This window comes from Talpa europaea (genome assembly GCF_964194135.1).
Source record: "Talpa europaea genome assembly, chromosome: 7".
NCBI classification, from domain to species: domain Eukaryota; kingdom Metazoa; phylum Chordata; class Mammalia; order Eulipotyphla; family Talpidae; genus Talpa; species Talpa europaea.
The window spans coordinates 94,917,482-94,944,391 of record NC_140074.1 but is presented as its reverse complement, the minus strand read 5'-3'; the positions used below and the strand labels follow the sequence as shown (position 1 = coordinate 94,944,391).

The 26,910-nt window shown below is 43.3% G+C and overlaps 1 protein-coding gene across 2 annotated transcripts in view; it reads right to left on the bottom strand.

Annotated features, from left to right (window-relative positions):
* Positions 1-26,910, bottom strand: part of SHISA6 (shisa family member 6) — a gene marked incomplete at both ends in the record, with an annotated part of 271,279 nt that overhangs the window by 133,992 nt on the left and 110,377 nt on the right. The window contains one exon of one of the 2 annotated variants that reach the window (XM_084238700.1): positions 12,898-12,993. The exons of the other annotated variant lie outside the window; for it this stretch is intronic. Within the exon in view, the coding sequence (XP_084094826.1) occupies positions 12,898-12,993 (96 nt within the window). The remainder of the gene's footprint in view (positions 1-12,897; positions 12,994-26,910) is intronic. 2 annotated transcript variants of the gene reach the window in all.

Genomic DNA, 26,910 nt, shown 5'->3' with positions numbered 1-26,910 from the left:
CAAAATCACAAAGGAAGCTATAATTTCTGTACAAGGGCCCCTCAAACAAATTATCACCTAATTTCTCAGTGACAACCTTGGTGTTCAGAGGGTAGTGAGATAGCATCTTTCACACTCTGAAAGATAAAAACAAAGAATTCCAATTCCTGCAAACTATCCTTCAAAAGTAAAAGAAAAAAAAATCTCAGATAAGCAAAGGTTGAGGAACTTCCATTACCACCACACCTGCCCCCCACAAAATATGCTAAAGGGAGTCCTTCAGTGTGAAATAAAAGTATACTAGATAAATAAAAAAGAGCAAGACACAGAATGGAGAATATATAGTGTTTTTTGTTTAAAATGCATGTGGTTGGAATTGTAAAGGATACATAAAGGGTACAGTGATGGCTAAAATAACGGTATAACAATGCTCACAGGTGATAGAAAACTGCTTGGGACACAGCTTAAGAGTGGACATGGACCCTGACTGCACAAGTCCAGGAGCACAGGACTAAAAGGCACTGTGTCAAGTTTACAGGTAGGGAGATTCACACCCATAGAGATGAAGTGATTTTCCCAAGACCACATTCACCTGGGACAACTTCTCAGGTTTAGTGTGTCAATTTATCCACACCACTCACCCATTCACTCCTCATTTACAAATATTCACTGAGCACCAACTATGTGCCAAGCACCGTACTAGCCACAGGACACAGCAAACACATGCAGAATGGTTCCTAATCATGTAATTGGTGGCGAAGGCAGACATCTGGCAAGAAATCATACAAGTTAAAAAATAATATTTTGGGGAATATGGGAAAGGAAAAATTAAGGGTAAAATTAGAAAATACAGTAAAAGATCTAATTTCCATTTGAAGGCCAAGGAAGATTTCCTTGAAGAAGGGACATTCAGGCACGCCCCTGATGAAGACTAAAGGGAAAGAACATTCCAGATCTAAGAAACAGCTTGAGCAAAGGTCCTAAGGAGGGAAGGACAGGAAAGCTGGTTTTAGCTAAAGGGCGATGAACAAGGATAATAGCGCCTTCAGAGGCTCCAGAAGTGAGCACGGGTCAGACTCTGTAGACCTTGCAAGCCACATGCCCCCTAAGTCATACTGTCAATGGAGAGGTAGAGGAAGAGGGAGAGATTATATGTGCTGCCATTTAAGAGTTTTGAACTCAATCAGTATTTGCATGATGGGCAAACACAGTTCTTTACAGTTAAACTCTGGTTCCAATAGAGAGCCACTGAGGTTTTATAAAGCAGAAGACAATAGATAGGTAAATTGGGTTAAGTCAGGTTAAATCATGTAAGAATAAGTTAGATCACTCCGGCTGCTCAATAGAGGACAGAATGTGGTTTGGGAGAATGGAACTCTGTGTACACCTTTGTGAGTTTTCTAGTTGGGAGGTGAGAGAGTTGTGGACTAGGATGCTGGGTAAGAAAGCAAGCAGTGGGTGAGGTCAAAAGAATGGAATGGCAATGGATTTAGATGAGGATGGTGAGGGAGAGAAAGATGTCAAGTCTAGCACACAGGATTCTACTAGAGCACCTAATCTAGGGGTGCCATTTATTAAGGGGTCACATCTGCATCTGTACAAGCAAAATCTTCTGTAAAATATGCCACTGTCCCATCTGGGCATTACTGGCATCCATGCCATGCTCTCATCCATTTCAGTTAAATGGATTCAGAGTTTAGGCATCTGTATCAATTGCATTTAGTAAAAAACAAAATCCAGAAAACTATTATGCTCCCCAGAATCACTCTCCAGGGCAAAAGCAAAATGATTCACTGGGAAGCAGATGAAGAGAACAAGGATCTGACATCGATCCTATTCAAGGAATGAATACTTTATAAGCTCTGGCCCCTGTGAACCTAAGTTGCACACTGAGCTATCGCTGGTGGAAGGGCCTTACAGAATGACTATGAGCAGGCTGCTGTTTACCTCTCTGGCCACTGAGAACACACACAAGCGGACACACACTCAAAGGTCTGGGAGAGAACAACTCCCTGCCTTATTCTCTGCAGTAGTTCTACATTTAGGCAATGCCTTACCCTGAAACTATCCAGAATATCAGAAAACAGAGGGCCTCATTAATCCTCAATGCTCTGATTCGTATGAGAAAAGAGGCATGACCCAGAGCAACCATTAACACCACGAGTCAGAAATCCCATGGTGGGGCCCTAGCCGAGTCTCCATGGCGCACCGAATCCATGAGTTACTGGAATCCTTTCAGCTCCAGCCTGAGATACATATGATTCATGCAATAGAGAACATTCCTTCCAGGGGAAATAGAGAACATGGAGTTGACCATATGTTTGCTACATCCACCTCTGCCCACTGGAGTCAGCTTCAGGTAGAGACCTGCTTTCTATGTGCTTGTTTTGCTCTTGATTTGGTTCTTAAAGGAAGACTATAGAAAGAAGGAAGAGGTGTGGGTACTAATGATTAACTAGAATTTGAAACACAGTCATATATGCACCTGGGAGGATTCTGGGCACTGCCTCCAACCCTTTGTCTTATTCTATTTCTTGCAGCAGATATCCTATTGCCCCTCAATTTCCTGCACATCCGGCAGGTATTCCACGCTCCCATTCACACTGGCTGTCCACTTACACGCCTTTGTTTGGAAGCACCCCTACTTACATGCCCAGCCTGACTCTCTTAAGGAGACCATTAGGACACCTCCATTCAGGGGCAATGTTTTCCTCCTTAAGTCCTCCTCTACGTTTTTCAGGATGTATTTCATGGATTCCCCCCTTGCTTGGCAGGAATTGTGCCATCTGGCTTTGCAAAGGCAAGGACTATTACTCATCTTTGCTAACTAATATAGAATTCATGTAAATGGACAAATCCCCTGTCATCAGGAACAGGTGCCTGGAGTCTTAAGAGGTCTCTGTATCACCTTGGGGTGCTCAGGTATTCCTCCTCAAGTCATTTCCCTTTCCAGCTGAGGGACACACCGCCTTCCAGTATGCAGGGCGTCAGAAGTCCCAGAAATGCATGTGACCTTGAAGACTATTTAGGGGACCTCACGTAAAGCAAACAATCTTCTATAGCAGTGCTTCTCAAACTTTAATGTACATGTGAATCACCTAGAGAATCTTGTTAAAATACAGATTCTGATTCAGAAGATTCAGGGTGGGGACAAAGCGTCTACATTTTTAACTAGCTTCTGGCATTTTCCTTTAAGTGGTTATCTATAGCACTCTTGAACTACCATTGTTCTAGGACTAAGGGCTCTGGTGCATACATGATCTCAGACAACCCCCACATCAGCCTGTGAGGTAGATGGCACTATTACCTTATTTTAGAGATGAATGTCACAGACATCAAGGTCACACAGCTAGCAAATAAAGTCCACCATAAACAAACATCAGACTCCAATAACCCCTCCTCACCATTTTTTCTTCTCTTACAACCATCTAATGAGAAAAATCCATATCACTATTTGGAAGGGAGTAAGACAGATTGAGGCCATGACTCCAGGCAGGGAAGACTAGAATTTCTTTCTTGTGTCACATATATAATCTACTTAGAAGCAGAGTCACAGAACTATATGATTCTATTCCAGAATGTGGTATTCTCAGGACCCTAGTACCCTACCCCTCTTCTAGGTCACCATGAAATCCTGGCAGCTGTTGAAGGGGCAAACTTCTCCTGGCCTGGGACTCCCGCTGGCATAGAGATGGCATACCCACCACCTCCCAAGAACTAGTTTAGCTGTTAGGGTTTGCAATACTCTAAGCAGTGAGTGATAGAGAAGGAGGAAAGTTAATGCCAAGGGCTGGGTCCTGGGGAAGGGACAGGAGATTCCAAGCTGGATGACTTGTCAACACCAGAAGCAGCGCCAAGTAGACTGCATCGGCCACAAACCTGGCCCAGGGAACAACTTTAGCCATGGATTGTGGCCAGGGAAAGCTCCTATTTGATGGTAGCTGATGGAGGTTTAGAGCAGAAAATGTAGAAATAAGCAAAATTAAACTCTGACCACTGAATCATATTCCCTCTTCAGAATTAACTGTTAAAACTCACTAAATTCTTGCCTTAAACCCTGTCTTCATGATCAACCATTAAATGGTTCCAACTGCATTCCTGGAAACCACTCTGGGAAAGTCAAACACCTGGAATCCAGTCTCTAGACTACTAGTCTCCTGGGGTGATAGGGGTGATTAACATAGCCATTGGAAGATATGCAGGCAAAGCCAGGAACCAGAAAGTTAACAATCTTTTCAGGAAATCAGCTTAACTCCAAAGGGAGAAATTCCACCAAGAATAAAAAATTTCACCTAATACACTAAACAAGGATGCCCGTTGCTCTGCCAAAATGTAAACTTTACCCTAATCCTGCCCAACTGTGTCTATGCAGGTGTCTCCTATTAATCCTGCCCCTTTCAAAAGTCAGCTTCTTGCCCTTTAAGAACCATCCACACCGAACCCTTTCTGCTTCCTGGAGGATCATGGGTATTCTTGCTAGAAGGACTGACAAAGGAAAGGGATGAAACTAAGCTCACAAAAGGAAGGTGCAATGGAAAGAGTCTCAGAGGCGTTGCAATGCGTTTTATTTTTGCCTTATTTTGTTTGAAGAGCAGCCATGTTGAAAAACAGATTCACAGGGTGTGCATGGAATTCACCATTTCTGTAGATTTGTCTTTGATGCAGTTGGTTACAAGCAATTAACTACCATGTGATGTTTACTCTATTCTAACAAAATATGGAATTAAATGCCATGAATTTCCTCAAGTGTAAGATTAGGGACAGCCTGTGTGTGTTGACCTGGATGCTGCAAACCACCACTGAATAAAGCAAAGCACACCAAGTCCAAGCCTGATTCTTGGAATTAATTAAGAAGGGATGAAAAGGCTTCGAGTAAACAGAGGGCTGTTTCACATGTGTAGATCAGAATCATCAATAGAAAACTTAGACCTTTGGCGCCCTCAGCCTAGAACCCAAGAATTCTTTTCTCTCTATTTTGCTCCCACTCCTTCCTGCCTACCCTTTCCCTCTGGAAGCACAGAAAAGAATGCTCCTGGGTGGTAGCAGCTTCGCAGAGGCCAACTTCAGGAGAGTCAGTCCCAGGCTTCCTCTCTCCTGTTGTCCTCCCTGACTCACTGTTGCCATAGAGCCCAGACGCCTTCTGAGCTCTGTGCTTCATCTGGAGTCCAGTCATCAAACACCTTTATTTAGTTAAGCCCACTCACTCCTGGTTCCCCAGTGTATGAAAATATCTAAATTTGATTTCTTTAGCCAAATGGCTCAGAGTTGCCCTTCAGAGGGCATTCTGAAGGTGCTTGCTCAAATCCTAGTGTGGGGGGCAGTCTGCAGTTTCTACAGAAGCCTTCACACACATTCTTTCTTTTTAGGAGAGACCTAATTTCTGATCCTGGGAACACAAGGCCACAGCAGCACCCAGACAAATGGACTGGCAGAAGAGGTGGGTTTAGGCCAGGTTTGCGTGAGGTTCAGACGAGCAGTGGATTTTGGGTAAAAGCTGAGAAAAGACAACCAAGAAGGAGAGTGTTGGCTGGGATATCCATAATCTACCTGGAACCCAGAGAAGCTGAAGGAGGTCCCTGGCCTCAGGCTCAACTGACTTCTCTGCTTCACTGAGCCACCCACTCCCTCTCCTTAGGCTTTCTCATCAGCACCCATCATACCTACAAGGCCTCTTGTTTTTGCTTTCCCTTGCCCTGGAGTCTTACTCCTGGTAAGACTACCTGCACTCTACCTACACTACCTATACACTACCCACACACCTACCCACACACTCTCCACAGGCTGACATGAATGCTTACTGAATGTTAGAACCCCATCTCTGGCTTTATTCCTGTCTCAGGGAGCAGGGTAATTGACCCAGTCTAGGAACTCTCTAGCCCCTACCTCTGACCACTGTTTTTCCTCCTAGATTTGGGCAGCTGGGGTGCCACCTCTGCAACCCCTCTCAACATTGAGGCTCCCAACGTGGCAGCAGGATGGTCATGGGTCACTTTTCTGGCTTGGACCTCAGATCGTGCACTGATGTCCCTCCCCTTTTGTAGCTTTTGTGCCTCTCCCTTATTTTCTGCCTCCCTGGTGGTGTAAGGGGTTACGACACAGTGTATGAAGCTTTCCACAGCCACTGCAGCACAAGTTCGATACCCGGCCAGGGAAGTGACCCACTTGGTGCAGCAGACCTCTCCTGTCTCACCCGCTGTTCCCCTCAGCAGTGTATTTCAGTCAATCCGCCTGTTCTATTCCTTACTCCGTCTCTGGTTAATCCTCTCATTCCCCCACATCTCTGGCCTGTACCCCAGTTCTTGTATGCATAAATAAATAAATTTTTAAAGGGAAAAAGAAAAGAAAATCCATGGAGAGTCTAGGTGCGGGACTGACCACACCAGTCTGGTGCTCAGGGACTGTCATTGAGAGAGTGAAGAGATCTGTTCAGGATCTTTTGCAGGGTCCAGAATGGTTCCACATGTCAGCAGTTTCATGCATTTTGCTCTTGTCCCTATCTCCCAGGCAATCTCAGGGACATCCCAAGACTTCTGAGATTATGTGGGTACCAGCTCCAGGTAGCAGCATTTTCAATCCAGTTCTCTGGACTCTAGAAGTTGGTGTGAAAGATGCTTTGCAGCCAGACAGGGTGAGCCTGCTCATGCATCCTCAAGAATATGCAGTTGTTCCTACCAGCCCAGAATTGAGGGGTTCTCAGGACAGAGGCCTTTTTGTGCTAAAATTGGAATAGTCCTGGGGAAATCAGATGTTTAGTCACCTTAACCCCCACTCATAGTCGATGACCTTGCTTCCCAAATCACTGAGCAACCTTTACATATGTTCACCTGGAGCACATGGGCCCATATACTCTGCCCTTGCCTGGGATTTTGGGTGGATTTCACTCCTCACCACCCCCCAGCATGTAGATCCCATTTGCTCTTACCTATCAAGGATGTCACTTATGAAATCACCCCCTCCCACTCCTGTATAATCATTTTCTGCTTTATTGCATCATTCCAATCAGCAATCAAATATACTGCGCTTTCTCCCCTCTTGGCTAACATCATCCTCCCTCCAGTTATTGCCCTCATTCTCTGCTCTCCTTCACATTAAAGCTCTGAAGAGGTACCTGCATCACACTCTTCTCTCATCCTCTCATTTTAAAAATATTTTATAATGTCTTACTGTGGGATATTTCAAACACATCTGCAAAGAGATCTAGCTCAGTGAACCTCCTTTTCCCATCCCCAGTTTGCCTGATTATGTAGATGCACACCCCAGACATCATGCATTTGCTCTTGCCTCCATTAGACAGACACAATGACCCACCACCCCACCAAGCTATTGCCAAACTCACCAGTGGCCTTCATGGTAACAGGTCACACCTACGGTTACTTCTCAGGCCTTATATCATTGGCTCTCTTGACAGCTTTCAACAGTTGATGGTTTACTTCCTTGGGACACTTGTTTCTTTTCACTGATTTCCAGGACACCACACTCCCCTAGTCTTTGTTTCTGGGCTGCCCACTCCTGATTAGTCCCCTCTGTAAGGCCCTCTCATCTCACCAGATTTGCCATGTTAGGGTGCCCCATGGCTGCATTGTGGAGGGGGCAGCACTTCCTCCCTTGCTGATCTCATCTGGTCTCCCGGCTTCAAGAGCCATCTCTGTACCGGAGACTCCCACATTTATAACCCAGCCAGAACATCACCCCTGAACATGACATTTCCACATGGATGATTAATACACATCTAAAACTTAATATGAAGCCAGACTGAATTCTCATCACCCGCAACCTCTGCCCAAGCCCCATCCCGCCCACAGACTTCCATCTTCCTAAAGCCTCAAGCCAAAATATTCTGCTTTTCATCTCATCCAGAGTGCCAGGCAGATCCTTAAATGGCACACAATTCTTGGTGGTCCAGCCCCTGCCTCTCTAACCTCACTCCCTACTGCTCAGCTCCTTTCTGCTCCAACCTCTCATCCATCCCCAAAAAGCCAGGTGGTGGGACAAGTGGGGCTGTCTCCTTCAGTCTAGTCTGGTAGACCCTTCTCCAAGAGTCTGAATGGCTTGATCCTTGACCTCCTCAGTCTGCTAAAATGTTACTTTTTAAGGGGGCTTCTGGAAGTTCTTTTAAAAATTACAACTCTTCTCTCCCTTTCCTTGCTTCATAGCTCTTAGCTCCATCTGATATATTTCATGTATTCATTTATTTTTCTTCTTTCAATTTTCCTCCATTCCTCTCTACCTCCCTTCCTTTTTTTCATCTCTCACCGGCATATTTGTCTGTTGCATCCTCAGTATCTACAGAGTCTGGCACAGAGCAGGGGCTCAGCAGGTATAGTTAAGTTGAGGAATGAATGATTAGATGGGCAATAACGTCTCCAATAAGAGCGATCACAGTGGAGCGCCTACCTTTTATTTAGCAAGGACGTCAGGAAGTCTGTCTATCTCACCTGTGTGTGCATGCCCAGCTGTATCCCTCTAGCTTCTGGCATGGTAGAAAGGTCTCGAGGAACAAGGAGACACTTCAGAGGAGGGGCAGGCAGTAGTCAGCACATGCACTCTGCACATGGCCAGTGTGGAATGGCCACTGCAGGGAGCACACACACACACTGGCTGCCACTGCCACCCATGAGGACTCAGGTGTGGTAGGGCTGGGATATGCTTGTGGAGGCCACCGGAATTAACAATATTGACACTTAGGGACCTTTTGGTTCTTTTGACCAGATTTAAAAAAAAAAAAAAAAAACCTGCCTGATAGAGATGTTAATCAGACTGCCTAAATAAAACAGAGCCTCTGTAAAGTGTTTTCATTTAGACAGACTTTACAAAATCATTGTAAAGAACTGAGCTTCCTCTCTGGAAGGACAGATCCCACTAATCTGGCGTTAATGCTCTGACTCTTGTTCTGTCTTCTTTCTGTGACTTCCTGTCTCACACAATGTGTTCCTCTAATGAGAACTGTCACTGAATATTGAGTGTTGGCCTTTGTGGTCCCTGTGAGCCATTGTCCACACACAGTCTTTGAAAGCAGGCTGGCTTTGTAATGGCAACAGTCCTGTTTGGGTAAGTAACTCAGTGGCTACAGTTTTCATTTCTCATCAACAAGAATTCTGCAGCAGGGTTATTGCAAGGGTGAAAATAAGAGTGTATGTAGCCAGGGCTTGGTGAGTACAGCATCTGCATTTCGATTGTGGCAGCCCCTGTGGTTTAGGGGGAGAAAAGGTTTAGGGAGAACTCGGTCTAGACTCAAGTCACTCTGGTCAGTATCTTCCTTACCCTTTTGGTTTCCACTGACCCAAAGGGATGAGCAAACAGGTTAAAGAAGAAATCAGAGCGGGGGACAAATGCAGATCCTTAGGAGAAAATGAGGGAAAGCAAGAATTATGGGAGATAACAAGAGCACCTCATTCAGTTAGAAAGCCCTGAAAAGGGTACCAGTACAATCCTGGTGCCCATATTATAGCCTAGGGCAGCGATATGCCACCTGGGAGGTGAGCCGCTGACTGTCACCTCCTAGGCAAAACTGTGAGGACTCCCAATAGGACAGAGTTGGAATAGGATGGTAAGGGTGCTGATGGTCTGAATTCTATTTCTTCTAATGTCTCAACTCAATCCCATTATAAAAAAAAAATACCCATTTATTTAAGCTTCCTCTGAGAAGATTTAACTACGTATGCATCATCTATGGATCTTGTTATAAAGCAGGTCAATCTACCTGAAGCATCACTATCAACTTCTCTGAAATTGGAGAAGCCCCCCTACAACTGGGGTGCACTTCTCTGTCCATGACGCCTCTGGGGCCTGTGAAACTGGACACCGCGCTGGTGGCAGCCACATTTCCAGCAAAGGCTCCCAGTGCCATTCAGAACAGGGCCCATCGATGCTAGGGATTCATAGTCTGATAAGAAATAGTTCTGAATACAGTGACACTGGCTGCCAGGACACCCCCATTTCCTTTCAAGCAGATATCATCTCTTCCATTAGTTCCCAGGAGTCGTGGTATGGCTACACCATGGCCCGGTGCCACCAGCAGGCCTTAGCTTACGTGGGAAGAAAGAAAAAGAGGGATAAAGGGAGAAGACCAGAAAGGCCTAACTGGAGCTGAAACAAACAGAATTAGAAAATGCAAAGGAAGAAAACTAAAGCCACATGAAGGGAAAAGGCCCCCTTGTGACATGTCTCCAGTGGTTCCCTCCCCGCGGGGTGTTTACGTGGGGCTGGTCTGCTTATAGGCAACACTCAGAAATGAACTTGTTTGATTTGAGGGAAGGGACTATGGAGCTTGGCCCTTTTCCAGAGATCCAGAATATTAGAAGGGGGTCACCATTTCTACCCCTCCCCTTTCCAGTCTCCGCTCATGAAACTTTATTATCTAAAAAAGGAATATATGTGCCAGGTACCTTCCTGGAAGAGGAAGCTTCAGAAGCCCTGGGTGGAAGGGCATGGAGAAGAGGATGTGGAAAGTATGATGGGTGGGGAGAGCAGGCCATGCATGTACAGAGGGCTACCTCTGATGGGAGGGTAGGAAGCAGCAGCCACAGCAAAGCCCCGCATGCCTGGGCAGGGTAGAGTCTCCTGGATGCCCCAGGGACAGAACTGAAAGGACAGAGAGCAATAGAGAATCACCTTTCTGTTTCTCTGGCAGAGGTTTTATTCATTTGAAAGCAGCCTTATGTCCACAGCTTGATAAATTCATGATCTGGCTTCCCTATGACTCTGATCCTATCTCCTTCTGCTCTTGTTCTCTCCTATTCTGCTTCCCACTCACACTGGCCCCCTCGCTATTTCTTGACACCACAGAAAGCTCCTACCTCAGGGTGTTCCTATTGCCTCTGTCAGGGATGCAGATCTCCACTCAATTATCACCTTTTCCGAGAGGACTTCTCTGCCAAGAGTAGCTTCCTGCCAGAACACTCCCTGAGCATTTACCTGCTTTATGTTTTCTTCCTGCACTTATCTCAAGAATTTATTCTGTCTGCATCCCCCCATGGAATGCGAGTTTTACAAAGACACAAATATTACTTTGTTTACTTCTGAACATTGCTTAGAACATAGCAGGGCTCATGAAATATCTGTTGAATGAATGTGTGAACCAAAAATCATAACTCTGTGTATGTGTGTGTGTGTGTGTGTATGCATGTATATATTTCTGTGGATTGAACTGTTTACTGGTTTAGGTTGGGCCATCACACAGGGACAGGAGTAAATGGTGGGACCATTGCAGTTGAGAAGCCTTGGTAAGAGTTGTCATGCCCTTTCTAGAAAGATGCAACTTGTATCTCCATTCCAAGTGCGGCAGAGCTGTAGCAGCCAGCCTCCAAAATGAGCCCAGTGCTCCCCAGCACCTGATCCTCACACCCTGTATCATCCCCTCCCATGCTAGAAAGAACTGGCTTGTGTAACTAACTTATCAGTGTGACGGTGGTGATGATATATAAACCATAGGATTGGTTATTATAGACACTGTGATTTCTGTCTTTCTCCTTCTGGAATTATCCACTGTGATGAAACCAAGTCACCATACTGTGAGGAGACTTAAATAACCCAAGGAGAGAGGTCAGCAGGAAGAACTGAGAGGAACGTGTGTAGAATCATCTTGGAAGCAGCCCCAGTTGAGCCTTCAGATGATGCAGACCCTGCCGACATCCTTATTAGAACCTGCTGAGAGACCCCAAGTCAGAAGCACCCAGCTCAGCTGCCCCTGAATTCCTGACCTCCAGAATCTATGTGAGATAATAAATGTCTGTTATTGTTTTACATTACAACTATAACTTAGATGATTTTTGTTTCACCATGCTAGGTAATTACCACAAAGCAGATGATGTGGGGGCAAACCATCCCACGTCTGAGTCTGATACGGGTGTGACAAGGACTATGTCTTTTAGTGGTTAACTGTGCAGTCTATTTGCCCTTCTGGAGTCAGCTGGCCCCAATTTGATTCTGTAATTCTTAGTAGCCACAAATGCCACCTGTATCCTCAATAAACTTTATTTAGACACAAACAGACACGACAGAAAATACATACACAGATACAGATTATTTTTTTCTCTATAGGATGAACAGACATCACATAGGGGATTTAAAAAGTTAGTGCATGGAATGTAAGAAAAGATCGCAAAGTTCCTTGTTCACTCACACTTAAAACAGACACATATTTCAGAGGAAGACAGGGATATACCATCCCACAACAGAATTCACAGTTGGTCTATAACAGTACACAGGTGTTAGGAAGGTAATCAGAAGAGTTAGGGCTCCAGTTACTCTTGATATGACAGAATACTCACAACACTAGTAGGACTCTGTTTAAACAAAAGACAGAATCGAGGATTCCAATCCCCCTGCACAGATGCTCTGCAAGATGTCAGCTAGGGCATAAAGCAGCTCAGCAGTAATGCCACGTTACTTTCATCTTGTGGTCTGAAGGTCTGCGTAACCTCTACCTTTGTGTCCACATCACAGAGAGTTTAGATAGACGCACTGAGGACGTGGAAATCTCGACATGCACGCTGGCTTAGAAATCCACAGTATAGAACATTGACATCAGTTTTTAAAATGTGGCTTTAAAAAGAAAAAGGAGTAATAGCCAAGAGGAGAACAAACACTTCGCATGTGCTGCCATATCCACGGCTGTGTTTCCCGCCATGTGCCCGGGGTCCCGCCCACAGGGACCATTGGCATCTGTGCTCTCTCCCTGCCGTGGGTGGAGCTGGGTGGGTGTCTCTTGGAAGTCTATTATTGCCCTCTAAAATCACACCTGTGACCTCCTGGTCACACCTGTCAGAAGCCACACATGTCACCAGGACACGATGCACCGGAACCACCCCACTTATTCCTGTCCAGGATAAGTCTCTGGCCTTCACACCATCTTCACACTTCAGATCGGGGGGCCCTAGGCAACCTCTGTATTTTAGTAAAAAATGGTTTCCACTGTACCCTTCGTGTGTCCTCTTCCTAATGTGACAAATCCAGATGAGATGAAGTTATGGAGATCAGGTCCTCCACTTCGGTAAGCATCCTTCCCATAATGTCCTGCAAGAAGATGGGGCAGAATTACCTGGTGCATCTATGACACCAACAGGAAGACAAAATGGATCTGCTCCGGCTCACCACCCGTGATGATGAACTCAATCTCAAATTAGCAGCTAAGTCGGATGGTAGAAGCAGTCAAGAGAAAATATACATTATTTTATATATTAAACATTATATATATTATATATACAATTGCTGTGCACCAGTATATATAATAAATAAATATAATATATAAATATATCTGTATATATGTGCAAACACATATTTCAGACACAAATATGTGTGTATATAAGTAGACACACACATATACATGTATATGTAGAACTGCAAGAAGGAAGAATATGAGAAGGTTCTGTTGAAAGCAGAGAGAAGAAAAAGGAGACACACGGTTTGATTTTGGCATTTCTGACAAGAACATCAGTCTATTTGGCCCATCCTTTTTTCTTTTGTCCAACTCCCTCCTTCTTCTTGCCTTGCTCATTTGTTTTCTTTCTTTCCAAAGTATGCAGGCGTGGGTCTGCTTGAGGCTATGCTGTGTGTGTAAGTTTATGAATCATCACATCCAATGGACCTGTAGCCTTGTGGCTGAAAAACCCCACATCAGCCGAAGCTGACAAGAAGAATGGAGGTTGTAAAACACTGTAAAGATATTTATGTGCTTTTCTCTCTTGACTGTGCAATAAGATCTTAGTCCTCATCAGCCTAATACATCCTCAGGAAAAGACTGAGGGCAGGTTAGGACTTTGAAGAGAAGAAATTCAAAGAGAAAGAGATTTAATGTCCTGCTCCTGACATTTCAGATAGAATTTCACAATGCACTTGAAATACAGGCAAGAAAGAAAGGACTCTCTAAATGCCATCCTAAGGTAAGTACATGTGAAAATGGAGAAAAACCATTTTTGTCATGTTGCCAAGAGCATACTAAAAACTATGCTTATAATTATAACAATGTGTAAAACCGCCTGAGGATGTAATATTAAGTTTAAAAGTAGACAGAAAAATGCTACATTAACAATGATCACAATGCTCTGCTGGGAAAAAGCAAACCAATACCCATATACGAAACAAAACAGACAGAATCACTGCCTTTGGATAGTTGAAATAAGATCACCAAGTCTTACTACTTCTCTCACTTTCCTATAATTTTCAAGACTTTTGTTTTCTATAACAAGTATGTAATTTTGGTAATGTATCAATAAATTGGTGAAATAAATTTCTTTTTTTTTAAAGATTTATTTTTATTTATTTATACAAGCACTGGGTACAGTCAGAAGCGCAGGAGGGTGAGAGAATTCACCAGCACCAGAGAGGGGAGCAGAGCAGGCAGAAGGACCGAAGTACACTGCGGAGGGGAGCAGCGGGCGGCAGGAGAGGACCCTCTGCGCGCTATGTGGACCCTCCTCCAGTGGCCGGGGAGCAGCCGGGGATCGAACCGGCGCTGCAGAGGCTGCGGGCAGCTTCGCAACCCAGCGCTCAACCGCTACGCCACTGGGGAGGCCCTGAAATAAATTTCTAAAGACAAATTTATGGTAAAGGCAAAAACAACCTAAATCACCTTTTTTTCTCAATGGGGCATCTTCTGTATGAGTAGACCTCAAACTTGAGTGCATACTGAAATGATCCAGAAGTTTTTCAAAATACAGATGTATTTTTGTGATACTGTTGGCCAGGGTGTGGGCAGAGGCAAGGGTGTATGTATGTATATGTATATGTATATATATATATATTTTTTTTTAAAGATTTATTTATTTATTTATACAAGAACTGGGGTACAGTCCAGATGCACGGGACGGTGAGAGGATTCACCAGAGACAGAGCGGGGAACAGAACAGGCAGACTGACGAAATGCACTGCTGAGGGGAGCATCAGGCGAGACAGGAGAGGTCTGCCATGCCATGTGGGACCCTCGCCGGCCGGGATCAAACCGGCGCTGCAGAGGCTGCGGACAGCTTCACAGCGCTGTGCTCAACCACCTGCGCTACCAGGGGAGGCCCTATACATAGATATATATTTTTAAGATTTATTTATTTATGCAAAAAAGAACTGGGGAATAGGCCAGAGGTGTGGTGGTGGTGGTGGGGTTTGCTGCGATGATTCACCAGAGACAGTGGAGAGCAGAACAGGTGGATCTACTGAAATACACTGCTGAGGGGAGCAGCCGGCAAGGCAGGAGAGGTCTGCTGTGCCATGTGGGTTAGCTCCCTGGCCAGGGATCAAACTCAGGCCTCACTGGTGGTAGCATGACAGTGCTGAGACTTAACCCCTACACCACCAGGGAGGCCACCAAAGCAAGGGTACTTTTTAAAAGCTCTCTAGGTGATTCTGATGTGCCACCAAGAATGAGAACTATTATCCTAGAGTAAGTGGAGAAACAACCTACATTTGTTTTATTTAGGTGTGTCCCATGGAACCTGCAGATATTTGGTACCACCTACTACTTAAGTTCTGAGTTTGCAGTTCTGGGTCTAGCTGTCCCAGCTCCTTCCTTCTTCACTCAGATCAATGGTTCTCAAACCTGAGTGTGCATCAGAAAAACCAGGAGAGCATGTTAAAACAGACTGCTGGGTTCCACTCCTAGAGGTTCTGATTCAGTAGATCTAGGAATGGGACAAGATTCCACATTCCTGTCACCTGGTGATGCTGACAATGCTGGATCCAAGGATCCCACTCACAACCATTTTCCTGGCAGCTCTGCAACACAGGAGAATTCCACCACTGTGGTCCTTATACCCTCCACTATGGAATAAAACACCTCCTACCATAGGGTACTTAGCTTTCCACAAAGAACTCTTTTGCTATAAAATACTTGATCATAAGCTGGTATTTTATAGAATCAAATTATTGGAGCTGAACTAAGTGACTTTTACCCATATCTCAAACCACGTCACAGCTCCAGAAACTGGACTTCAGTTCCTAGATAAATATATCTTCATCAGGAGAAAGGGAGGGGGATATGTCAAGGGGTGCATGGAGATGTGCACTACAAGTCCCAGGGTGAGTCAGGACCCTAGTCCTACAACAAGGCCACTTTACCCAACCCCCCCCCTTCTCAACAATAGAAGAATAAGCAAAGGAAGCAATAATTCAGGAGTCTCATAAATTTGGGCCTCATTAATTCAGAATCTGTGATACATCCTGCAGAATTCGGTTTATTTTTATGCTCCTTATAAATAAAATTTTTGATAAATCAATATAGAGGGAGGTGGAACATTAAACAGTGCCTGTGCTACTTAGAAATCATTCTTGCCTGTCAGCTGGAACAAGGTCCCTCAGGACTAAGTGTTGCCCTAGTGCTTTGGGTTATGCTTGTTTGGAAAAGAATTTGTTTGGAAAAGAACTTTCCTAATTACCTACTCACAGAGTGATTAGGATGGGACAAGATTTCACATTCCTGTCACCTGGTACCTGGTACCTATAGGTACCAGAGGGACAGAAATTAATTTTTTGAAATCATAATATTGAATATTTTGTAGCATTACACAGTTTACTAAGATCTTCAACATATATCATTTATTTCAAATTTTAATCACTACTACATAAGTTGTCTATAATTTCTATTTCCCCAGTTTATTGATGAACAATCTAAGGCCAAAAGGTCTGAAGCTGATTAGATGCTTGAGTCAGGGTTGGCATCTAGATATTCAACTCCAAAACCCAGGTGCATTCTGTCATGCACACCCAGTTTCATTTACTACTCTTAAGAAAGCTATGTAAATAGCCACTTCTCCAAGGCCATGGAGCTAGTAGTGGTAGTGTGGGTCCCAAACGGGTCTTTGGCCTCCTGCCTCAAGGGCTGGAAGAAGGGAATAGTTTGGAGTTACAGCTACAGAACAGAGAAGTGACAGGATGTCTCCTGTCTCCTGACAGGTCTACCAGTCTCCAAATCCACAGTTTTTCTACAACCCCCACCCTAGCCTCTCACCCGATGGTCTAAGCGTTTGTAGTTGTGACTGTTCTTTGAAACTTTAGCTGGGTTCCAGGGAATATGAAGTCATTGGTGATGTCTAAAGTGATAGACAAGATGGCTCAACTGTATAGAGCTTCAACTACTGAGGTTTTCCGTTGGGAAAAGGAAATGCGGTGGAGTCAGGATCAAGAGCATTTAACAGGAATATAGAATTACATGATCAACTCATGTCTGGAATGTTGAGCTAAATGAAATGAAAAGTAACATGAAAACCAAGCCTAAGTTTCGGGCCATTGGGCCAATTCATATTTCGCTTTGGGACACTTTTTGGGAAAGTTGCCCATAAAGTGGTATTGGAAAAGGAACAATGGCTGTTCCTTCTTTAAATTGGAGCTGTGACCCTCAAATCTGAGTCCTTTAGGCACTTGGATGACACACAGATTGCCATGCTCCAGCTGATTTAGTAGGCTGAAGGTGAGACCTGATACTTTCCATTTCTAACAAGTTTCCAGAGGATGCTGATGCTGATCACAAGTCCAAGGATCACACTTTATGAACCACTGAGTAAGACAGAACTACAGATGGGTCAGTTTTCAGTTGAGTCCAGGGCCAATCCTAGGCATTTAAGGTCTAGAGTGATGTAATTCTCTGTATCTTCAAAAGGAATAGTCTAGAATGAACAAGGCCAAAATGAAGAGAAGAATGCTTGGTAAAGCACAGTTCTAAGCAGCTGGAGGAACATAAAGAAGAAGGTCAATGCCTCTTTTTTGCTTTGGTGATGCAGAGTTGATGCATGGATAACATGAATGGGTATTATAGAATTCTTGAACCATTACACAAGCAGCATTCCCTACTCCGTTCTGCAGCTATGACTTCAACGCAATATCCTTCTTCTAGCCATCAAGGAAGGAGGCCAAAAGTTGTATACAAACTTTGCCCAAATTATAATTCCAGAGAAATAGCCATATATCCAGCAGAACTGCTCAGCAGAGGTAATTAGCAGGAGCTCTGAGAGCATTCCTGTTAAGCAGCATTAGCATGCCCATGTCATAAGATAGACAAACACACAGCCCCTGACCCTGTCACTACCTACTGAGCAAGCTATGCAGAACAGCATCTGGATGACTTCTCCCCTCCAGTCTGCTGCTACCCTCTCATTGTCACCATGGGCCAAAAGTCAGAAGTCATAGGGACAGCACAGAGGCAAAACTGTCCCTGGGCAGGATGTAGAGTAAGTCTCTGAGTTCCTTGAGTTGTGCCCCACTGTCAGCTCGATAAGGAAGTGCCCCTGAGGAACTAAAGGGAAAATTTCTCTTGTAAACAAGATTCTCTAGAAGGATCAGGAGTAAAAAATGAGGTAATATCTGAATGGTGATCTCAATAAGATTTAAGAGAATTTTGCATCTGTGAAATTTGGTCAATAGCCAGGGGAGAGAAACAAAATTATTAGGAAAGTCGCCTGAGCTGCAAATAGAGACAACAAGGCGATATTGAAGTAAATCAGTGAAGTAAATTCCAATGAGAAAGCTGAGTTAGGGAAAGACAAAGGGATGAAAATGAGAGAAAAGAAGACAGAGAGGAGCACTCTAGCAGTTACTATTGATTTAAAATAATATTCCCAGAAGAGAAACAAAAGGGATAATTCAGAAGCAATAGTTAAAAGTTAATCGTTTTTTTGTCTGAGTAAATGGAAGAGTTTAGATCAAAAGAAATAATCAAGCACCAGACTAACTATTAGATGGGACCGACATCTAGATAAAACAGAGAATTGCCATTTAAAAAAAATAAAAGAAATAGCTCAAGCTGTCTTTCTAAAACACTAAGCCTAGAGAAAATGAAGCAACCTTCAAGAATTTTGAGAATTTTGTTTCTGTAGAGATAGGACAGTGTGCTGGCTGAAGAATATACACTCTGGAACCTCCCAACAAGATTCAAACCTCTCTATATATCTGTTTCCTTAAACATGAAAGTAGAGATAACTCCCATCTCCCAGGTTGTTGAGATGATTAAATGAGTTTATATACATACATACGTACATAGACAAATATCTATGGCATCAGAACAATACTACAGAATGCAATTTAAGAGTTTGCTGGCATTTTTCAGAAGAAATGTTTTCATTCCATTCCATTCATTTTCATTGAAAATAATGAAAAGGAGAAACAGAACAAAAACTTCCTTCTGGGTAAAAAAAGCCAGACTTTTCACTAAATAGAGGTAGTAGAATTGGGAAACACACACGCACGCACGCACACACCCAAAAATTAATTCAAAGGAGACTAAAGACCATAAACTTGTTAGAAAAGAATTATAAGATGAATAACTATAAGAAAGTGAAAATCAAAATCAACAAAAATTTATGAACCAGAGACACTTTTTGGGGGGTGGGTGGAGGGAGGGGAGGGATTGGGGTCAAAATGGGGGGGTTGAAATTGTATGGGGAATATAAAAATAAAATTTATTATTAAAAAAAAGAATTATAGGAGAATATGTTAATGATCTCAGAATAGAAAAGGATTTTTAAACAAGAAGCAAAGGCACAGACTAAAGAAATAATTAAAAGTTTTAAACTGTGATACATCAACAGTAATCATGAAACTGCAAGTCAAAGACTAGAAATATGCATTTACATTAATATCTAGAACACATAAATAACTTCAAATTAATAAGAAAGCAAAACAACTCACCAGAAAAAAAAAATAGACAAAAGAGATGAATAGGCAAGTCACAGAAGAAAAAACCCAAAGGGCCAATATACACAGTGTTGTTCAGTCTCACTAGTAATCAGGGAAATGCAAATTAAAACCATAATGAGATATCATTCCACACCCAGTAGAATGGCAAAAAATGAAAATGCCCAAGACTATCAACTGGATAACCCTAAACAAGAAATCCTGAATGCTTCTGATGGGAGTGTAAATTGATACAATTGTTTTGGAAAGAATTTTGGCAATGACTAATAAAGTTGAAGATGGATACACTACAGAACTGGTAATTCCACTTTTAGGTGTTGAACCGAGACAAATCTTTACACGGGGACATGGGGGTTACCTGAGCATGTTCCATGAAATCTTGTTTGTCATGAGCCAGACTGGGGCATGTGGAGGGGAGGAGCTGATTCTTACAAAAAGAAAAGTGATAGTGATAACCCCATTCAAGGCAACCCATTACAACAGTGCGAGGGAAATCAGCCAGAGTTCTGAGTATCCACCTGGATGATTCCCAGTTAAAATGTAGAGAGGACTAAGCCAGCTGAAGAAAAACAGGATCACATCATAGAGAGAGAATTTTAAAACACACAACTCAACACTCTATACTGTTTAAGGATAGTTTATATGTAGTAATATACTAGTACAAGGCAATGTAGAGAAATGGTAGATAGACAGTGACTTCAGGATAACAGCTGTTTCTGAAGGTAGGGAGAGGAATATAATTAAAAAGGGTATACGAGATACTTCTGGATATTATTGCCTAGGCTGAGTAGTTGGGGACATGATTGACTATTAAAAATTGTTTTTATAGCTAGCTATAGATAGCTAAGCTGATAAATGACAGACAGGAAGACAGACAGACAGACAGGCAGATAGGTTAGTTTGGGGTTAAGAAACTGTTACCTCAGGATTTTATTCACTGCCAAGTTATCCACCAATAATAAAGGAGTCTCCAGTTTTTACGGAGTCAGAGACCAAAATGCCCACAAGTCATCAATGGGAGGGTAAAAAAGCTACTTGATGATAAACACTGTCAAAAAGTCAAACTACAGAATCTCTAAATCCCTGAATGTATTTACTTGTAATCTTCAAGTGGTACACAAATCCAAAAATTCATTAACAGACTGGTAAATAAGATTACGCATTTTTAACATTTAACAAATTGTCTTTATTGTCAGAAATAAAGTTAAGTGATATTGGGTTGCCCTGGAAAATCTGGTATGCAAATAGGGCAATAAAATACATTATTGTGAAGAAATAAAACCAAAAGTAGCTTCTGTGATAGGAGGAACAATTCTCCATCTTTACAGCCTACTTGAAATGCACAGCATGCCCTTGGAACAGACTGGGAGCTGAGCTCTGAAACCTGACAGAGAGCTCAAATGGTGCTCAGGCCCTCTTAGAAACCATGTCCCTGCTGAACTTCTCTCGAAGGGAGAGACCATGGACAAAGGTCAAAGCACATGTTAAACCTGCGGAAATATTTTCAAACATGTGATGAAGGACTTTTCTCTATGCTTACAAAAAGCTCAATCATATCAACGATAATTTAAAAACTACTTGAAAATGCACAAGAAATATGAATAGGCTATTACCCCCTCCAAAAAAAAAAAAGAGAGAGAGAAAATTAAGTGAATGCAAATCAAAATATGAAGTGCCTTTAAAAAACAAACAAACAAAGTCTGTGATACGTAGTTCTAGGACAGTGGTTCTCTCACTGTTGCTGTTGTCAGTGAACATTAATTAATAGGGCCTGCTGAAGAATGTGCCTTTGAGTAAGTATTTGAATGCTAGAAATTTACCCTGCATACATGCTCTCAATTTTTTCCATAATACATGAGCCAGATTAGACAGTAAGGCATTGACTGCAATAGTCTCTGTCAACGGGTGACTGACTGAACTGAAATCCAGCTATAAGGTGGAATACTATGCAACTGTTAAAAAGATAAGGGAGAACTGTGTGTGCTGATGTGGGTAGATATCTAAGATATAGAAACTCAAATTAAAAAAGAAACAAGGCATGGAGAGAACAAAGTTTCACTGTGATTCATTTATATAAATAACAACACACAGAGATAATATATAAAGACCCATTTCAGCTAACATAATTTATACATACAATTTTTTTTTCTGGAAATAAATATGCACACAAGCTACTAAAACCTCCTTTCTTTAAGGGAGAGGATCTGGGGTGAAGGAGGTAGGTGTCTACCTTTGAGTTTTATTATATTTTTTACTGTTTGAATTTTCTAACTATGTATGTTTTTATTTTTGTACTTTTGGCAGAATTTATCTGGGATTAAGAGATGGGATCTTGGGCCATTTTTAGCATTCTTCTTTGTACTTCTATATATGAACAAAACTCTAATAAATGTCATTTTATAAAAAGAAGTACAAGGGCTAGTAAGTGAGAGGGTCCACTTTTCCTTGTGTAAATGACAAAGCATTTATCAAACGCAGATACTAATACCAACCTTGTAGGAGGCTGGCAAGGATTAAATGAGAGCCGGTGTATGAAGTGTTTCCACAACAAGAAACCTCAGTAAATGGGAGCTGCTATTCACATTAAGACTAGTCTTTCCTCTTTCCTATGCAGGGAACTCCCCAGTGTCCTCTGCTTCTGTGTGTGTCCTGAGCTGACCTAATCTCAGAAAGAATCAAGAGCAGAAGGACCTAGAGGGAACTTGGGATTTGCTATGGGCCAGAGGGCTCTTCCCTCCTCCTCCATCAGCCCCCATCCCCAAGGCTCCCTTCAGTTCCCAAGGGCTTAGACCCATGGCTCCATGATGGGGAAGGAGCTGGGAGCCAGAAAGCTGTGCTCCTCCATGCTGTCACAGGAGCAAGACAGGTCTAATTGCAGATTGCACTGACAATGACTATTTACTACTTTACAAATCTCTAGAGAGCAGATACTGGCAGTGCTTTGTTTTATGTGACAATTCTAGAGTTTGTGCACATGAGTGCAGGGGGGCTGTTGCTTCCAGAGTCTGCAGAGTTTGCAGAGCTGTTGGCAAATACTCTGGGCATCCCCAGGCCCATCTCAGTCACCCCTCTGCTGACTCGATAGCTGGGAGACCAGGGGATAGGCAGCAGATGCACAGCCCACCTGGACACAGCCATGTGTCCACAGCTGGGAGGCTCAGGTAAGCAATCCACATTGTCATTGACAAAGAGCAGGTAACTCAGAGCAGGTAAGTAAAGGTATTCTCAGGGTACATAGGTGGAGTTTGGAAAACTGAATCCTCGGCCCTTCACTTTCAAGATGGTGATTTCCAGTGTCTCATTTTATACAGAGAAAGTGGGAAATCTCATCAGATACAGAAGAATGAGGGTCACAAGCAGGGTGGGGTGAGAGACAGAACATAAAAAGACCGTTGATAGGATAGCACTAGGGGACAAGTCCTCCAGAAAGTAATATGTAAACCAACCACTTTCAATTTAAATTAATCTCTCCTCATTCACTAGTTTTTTGGTTTGGATTTCAATAAACTGGTACTGTGTTTGAAACCAAAGCAGACAAACAAAAGCGTAAATATGCACTCTATGGAGGTCTCCAGCTGTGGCCAAGGGCACGCTCTAGGTCAATCTCATCCACTGCAATTGGAGCTCCACTGTGGTCTCTTGTATATTATATAGGCTGTTGGGAAAGTTCTGTTATTGTTTTGTTTTGTTTTGTTTTGTTTTGTTTTGTTTTGTTTTGTTTTGTTTTGTTGTAAGAAAGCATTACATGGCTCATAAATAAAAGTTTGAAAACCACACCTTTGGTGCATCCTAATTATTCACCAAGGGAATGAGAGAGGTTTGCTTGGTGATGGCATTTCTCTTCAGAGATTTTGGGGGGGGGGCTAAACTCTACCCCCCTGCCATTGAAACAGAACTGAATGAACATTCAAGGTCACCTTTCCAATATTTACAGATGTGGAAGGGAGAATGTAGAGTAGAAGGTCAAGGAGGTGTTGACTGCTGCTGGGGCTAAAATCCCATCCTCCCAGATCAGAACTCCATGCCCCAGGCAGCCCACAGCCTCCTCTGTGCGTGAGGAAGTGGTGCAGAGGTTATTTCTATTTCAGGGGACCCCAGCACACCATTTACTTGCTACTCAGATATGTCAGCTGTAATCCGCTTGGCAAGATGTCAGAGTCTAACCAAATACCTGATCCTCACTGTGACCATCATTTCATTTCTGTCATTGTGGAGAGCAGGACCCTGCCCCAGAGGCCTGGGTAGAAGAGGCAAAGGAGGCAGGCTCTCTCAGCAGGAGGGCAGGCTCTTCCCTGACCCAAACATCTTAAATTGGGGTAGGTCTCATGGTTAATTAAGAAATCTATGAATTGGTCAGGTGTCTGCCCTCTTGTTATCCTTGTGCAGATGCAGTGAGGGGTTTAACTCCTTAGGCCCTGGAGGTGGGGGGGGGGCAGCAATTGAAGCCTGCTTTCCTCTTTTTTTTTTTTTTAATTGAAATAACATTGGTTTAAAACATTGTATAGGTTTCAGCTGTGCTGCATTATAATTTGACTCTGTATATACTACAGGATGACCGCCACCAAAAGTCTAGTTTCCATCCATCACCATACAATGGATCCCCTTTACCCAACTGACAAAGTTCCCCCAAATTTCCCCCTGGGTAATCACCACTTTGTTCTTAAAATCTAAGAATTTGGGGCCTCCCCAGTGGCGCAACGGTTGAGTGCTGGGTTGCGAAGCTGCCCGCGGCCTCTGCGGCGCCGGTTTGATCCCCAGCTGCTCCCCGGCCACCGGAGGAGAGTCCCACATGGCGCGCAGACCTCTCCTGCCGCCCGCTGCTCCCCTCAGCTGTGTGCTTCGGTCCTTCTGCCTGCTCTGCTCCCCGCTCTGGCTCTGGTGAATTCTCTCACACTCCCGTGCTTCTGACTGTACCCAGTGCATGTATAAACAAAACAAACAAACAAACCAGCAAACAAATAAATAAAGCATGCCTCTATAAAAAAAAAAAATCTAAGAATTTGGTGGTTTTTTGTTTTGTTCATTCTTGACTTCTTCTCATACTCTGCAAAAGAACCAAGCTTTCTGTGTGTATATCTGAATGAGTGGGGTCCACAGAATGATGCTGAAAAACTCTATCATCTTATATTATTTCATCATGTGCCTTTAAAAGGAGATAGTGGTAGTGTCTTTTATTCTCTAGAGGAAAATATTAATACTATCTTCATTCTCCAGATGAGTAAATACTCTCAGAGAGGTTAAATAATTAAAAAAAGTCACAGAGTAATTAACTTTTGATTGAGGAAAAGACCTAAATCCTCTGTCCCTGTGTCCTAGGGGTTCCTTCCATCCTGCAATGCTTCCGGGAAAACCAAACCTGATGCATCAAATGACACAGATGTGTTTTAGTAATAAACAGGTGGTAAGCTTCCAAAGCCATAAATCATTCTGGCTCTGACACCAGCTGTGTGGCTCTGGAAAAACCAATTACCCTTTTGAAGCCTCAATTGTCCTCACCTGCAAAATGGGATTAGCGTTTGCTTTATGCAGATATGATGAATGTGAAATTAAATACAATCGCACATATAAAGCACACAGCACTAAATGAGTAATAATAATTACTATAAGAGAAACAAACTTCCTCTAGTGTACTGGATATTTCAAAATACTCCAGGGAGAAAGAAAAGGAAGAGTGTTAGGTTCAAAATTATTCCAAGGTCCAGGAAGTTATCCCATACTCTCTCGTCACCTCAATATTTTTAAGAGAGCCCTGAGACTCCTACTGGTAATATCATTGTCTTGAGATCGTTTAGAGTACTCTCTGCACTTCTTGCCTATGTACTTGGACAAGACAGACTCCTTAACATCTAGTGGGAGAAACACTAAATCCAGCTCCTCTTGTTCAAAAGGAAGGCACTGAGCTTCACACCAGCCTGCACCGTGTCCTCTCTTGACTCTTGTGCCCCTTTGGACTCCAGAGACACTGAGGAATTTGATGCTTGTGTCAGTTGTACCATGTACTTGGTTCTGGAAACAGAATTTGGCTTGGAAGTACCCAAAAGTCTTGTACTGTGTTGTCCCAAATGGTCTGGCTCATACAGCCTTCTGGTTGTATTTTATGTCACCTTCTGATGCTGGTTCACATTAGAGACTTGACATTAATCAAAGCTCAGGAGTTAATGGAACTACAAGCACTCCAGGGGAATGCTGCCTGGCTAGCAGGGTCAGGCACCTCACCTCTTCCAAAATACCCATGAAAGACCTTTCTGATTAAGATGGAGTCACATAACAAATTGGAGAATGGAGAATTTTTTGCAGATTTTATCTCCCCCAGGGAAAGGTGATTTAATTTGTGAACTGCGCCAGTCTCTGAGAAGCTATCCATATTCAAATTTAGGGCATTTTTACCTTGGCTTGGGTTAAATTTTGGCATTATGTTGAATAATGCTGCTTGGAAAAATGTGTGATGAGAAACCAAAATGAGTGAATATTAGGCATATGGTGTAGTGTGGCCTTCGCGTTTAAGGAGTTAATGTCACAAGGGAACTCTGTTCAGATGTTTCTTCCTGGGAACAAAACAAGATTTCCCAGCCTGTGTTCCAAGAAAAGGCAAAGGGGGTCTTGACTGTTTCAGGTGTGATGAAGAGAGGGGGTGACTGCCTCACTGGGAACATGATAAACTTCATTAGTGTCTGTCTCCTCTTGTCTGATTGGGGGTGAGGGCAGCACACCGTTTTTAAAAGGACAGAGAGATAGAGAGGGAAGGTCCATATGTCAGAAATCATCCAGAGGAATTTCCCCCACATTCCACCATCTTGGGGAGGAGCTCCAGCCATTTTTAGTCTCATACCCATTCCCAGGGTTGGAGGATCGACACATGTGACAGAGGAAGCATTGTGCACCTCTCTATCTGTCCATGCTTTTTGCTCTGCTATGATGATTTTATAGTATATACATGCCCCAGCCTCTGGTCCCTTCACAGGATAGTACACTCTGCTTCCCCACTCTCTCCTATTGAGTGTTGCACCCCTGTGAGAGCCGGTCTTGTCCCTTCCCTTCCTGCTACTCTGGGACATTGTCATCTTCTTTCAGTGGGAAGTGCGGCAGAGAGGACCCTCTTCAAATGGCCTGAGCACCTTCCCTGCAGTCCAAGACTGGATTTTGAAGGTGGGGGTGGCAAGGCTTCCTTTTGACCTCTATGAACTGTGTCATAAGGCTCATGACCTCCAGTGAGTCTAGCCAGAGGGAGGCAGCATAACCACCCACTCTTCTCCATCTCTTCCCACTTCCTCCTCAAAGCCACCATCACACCCCATGACAGCACCTGTCTTATCACTG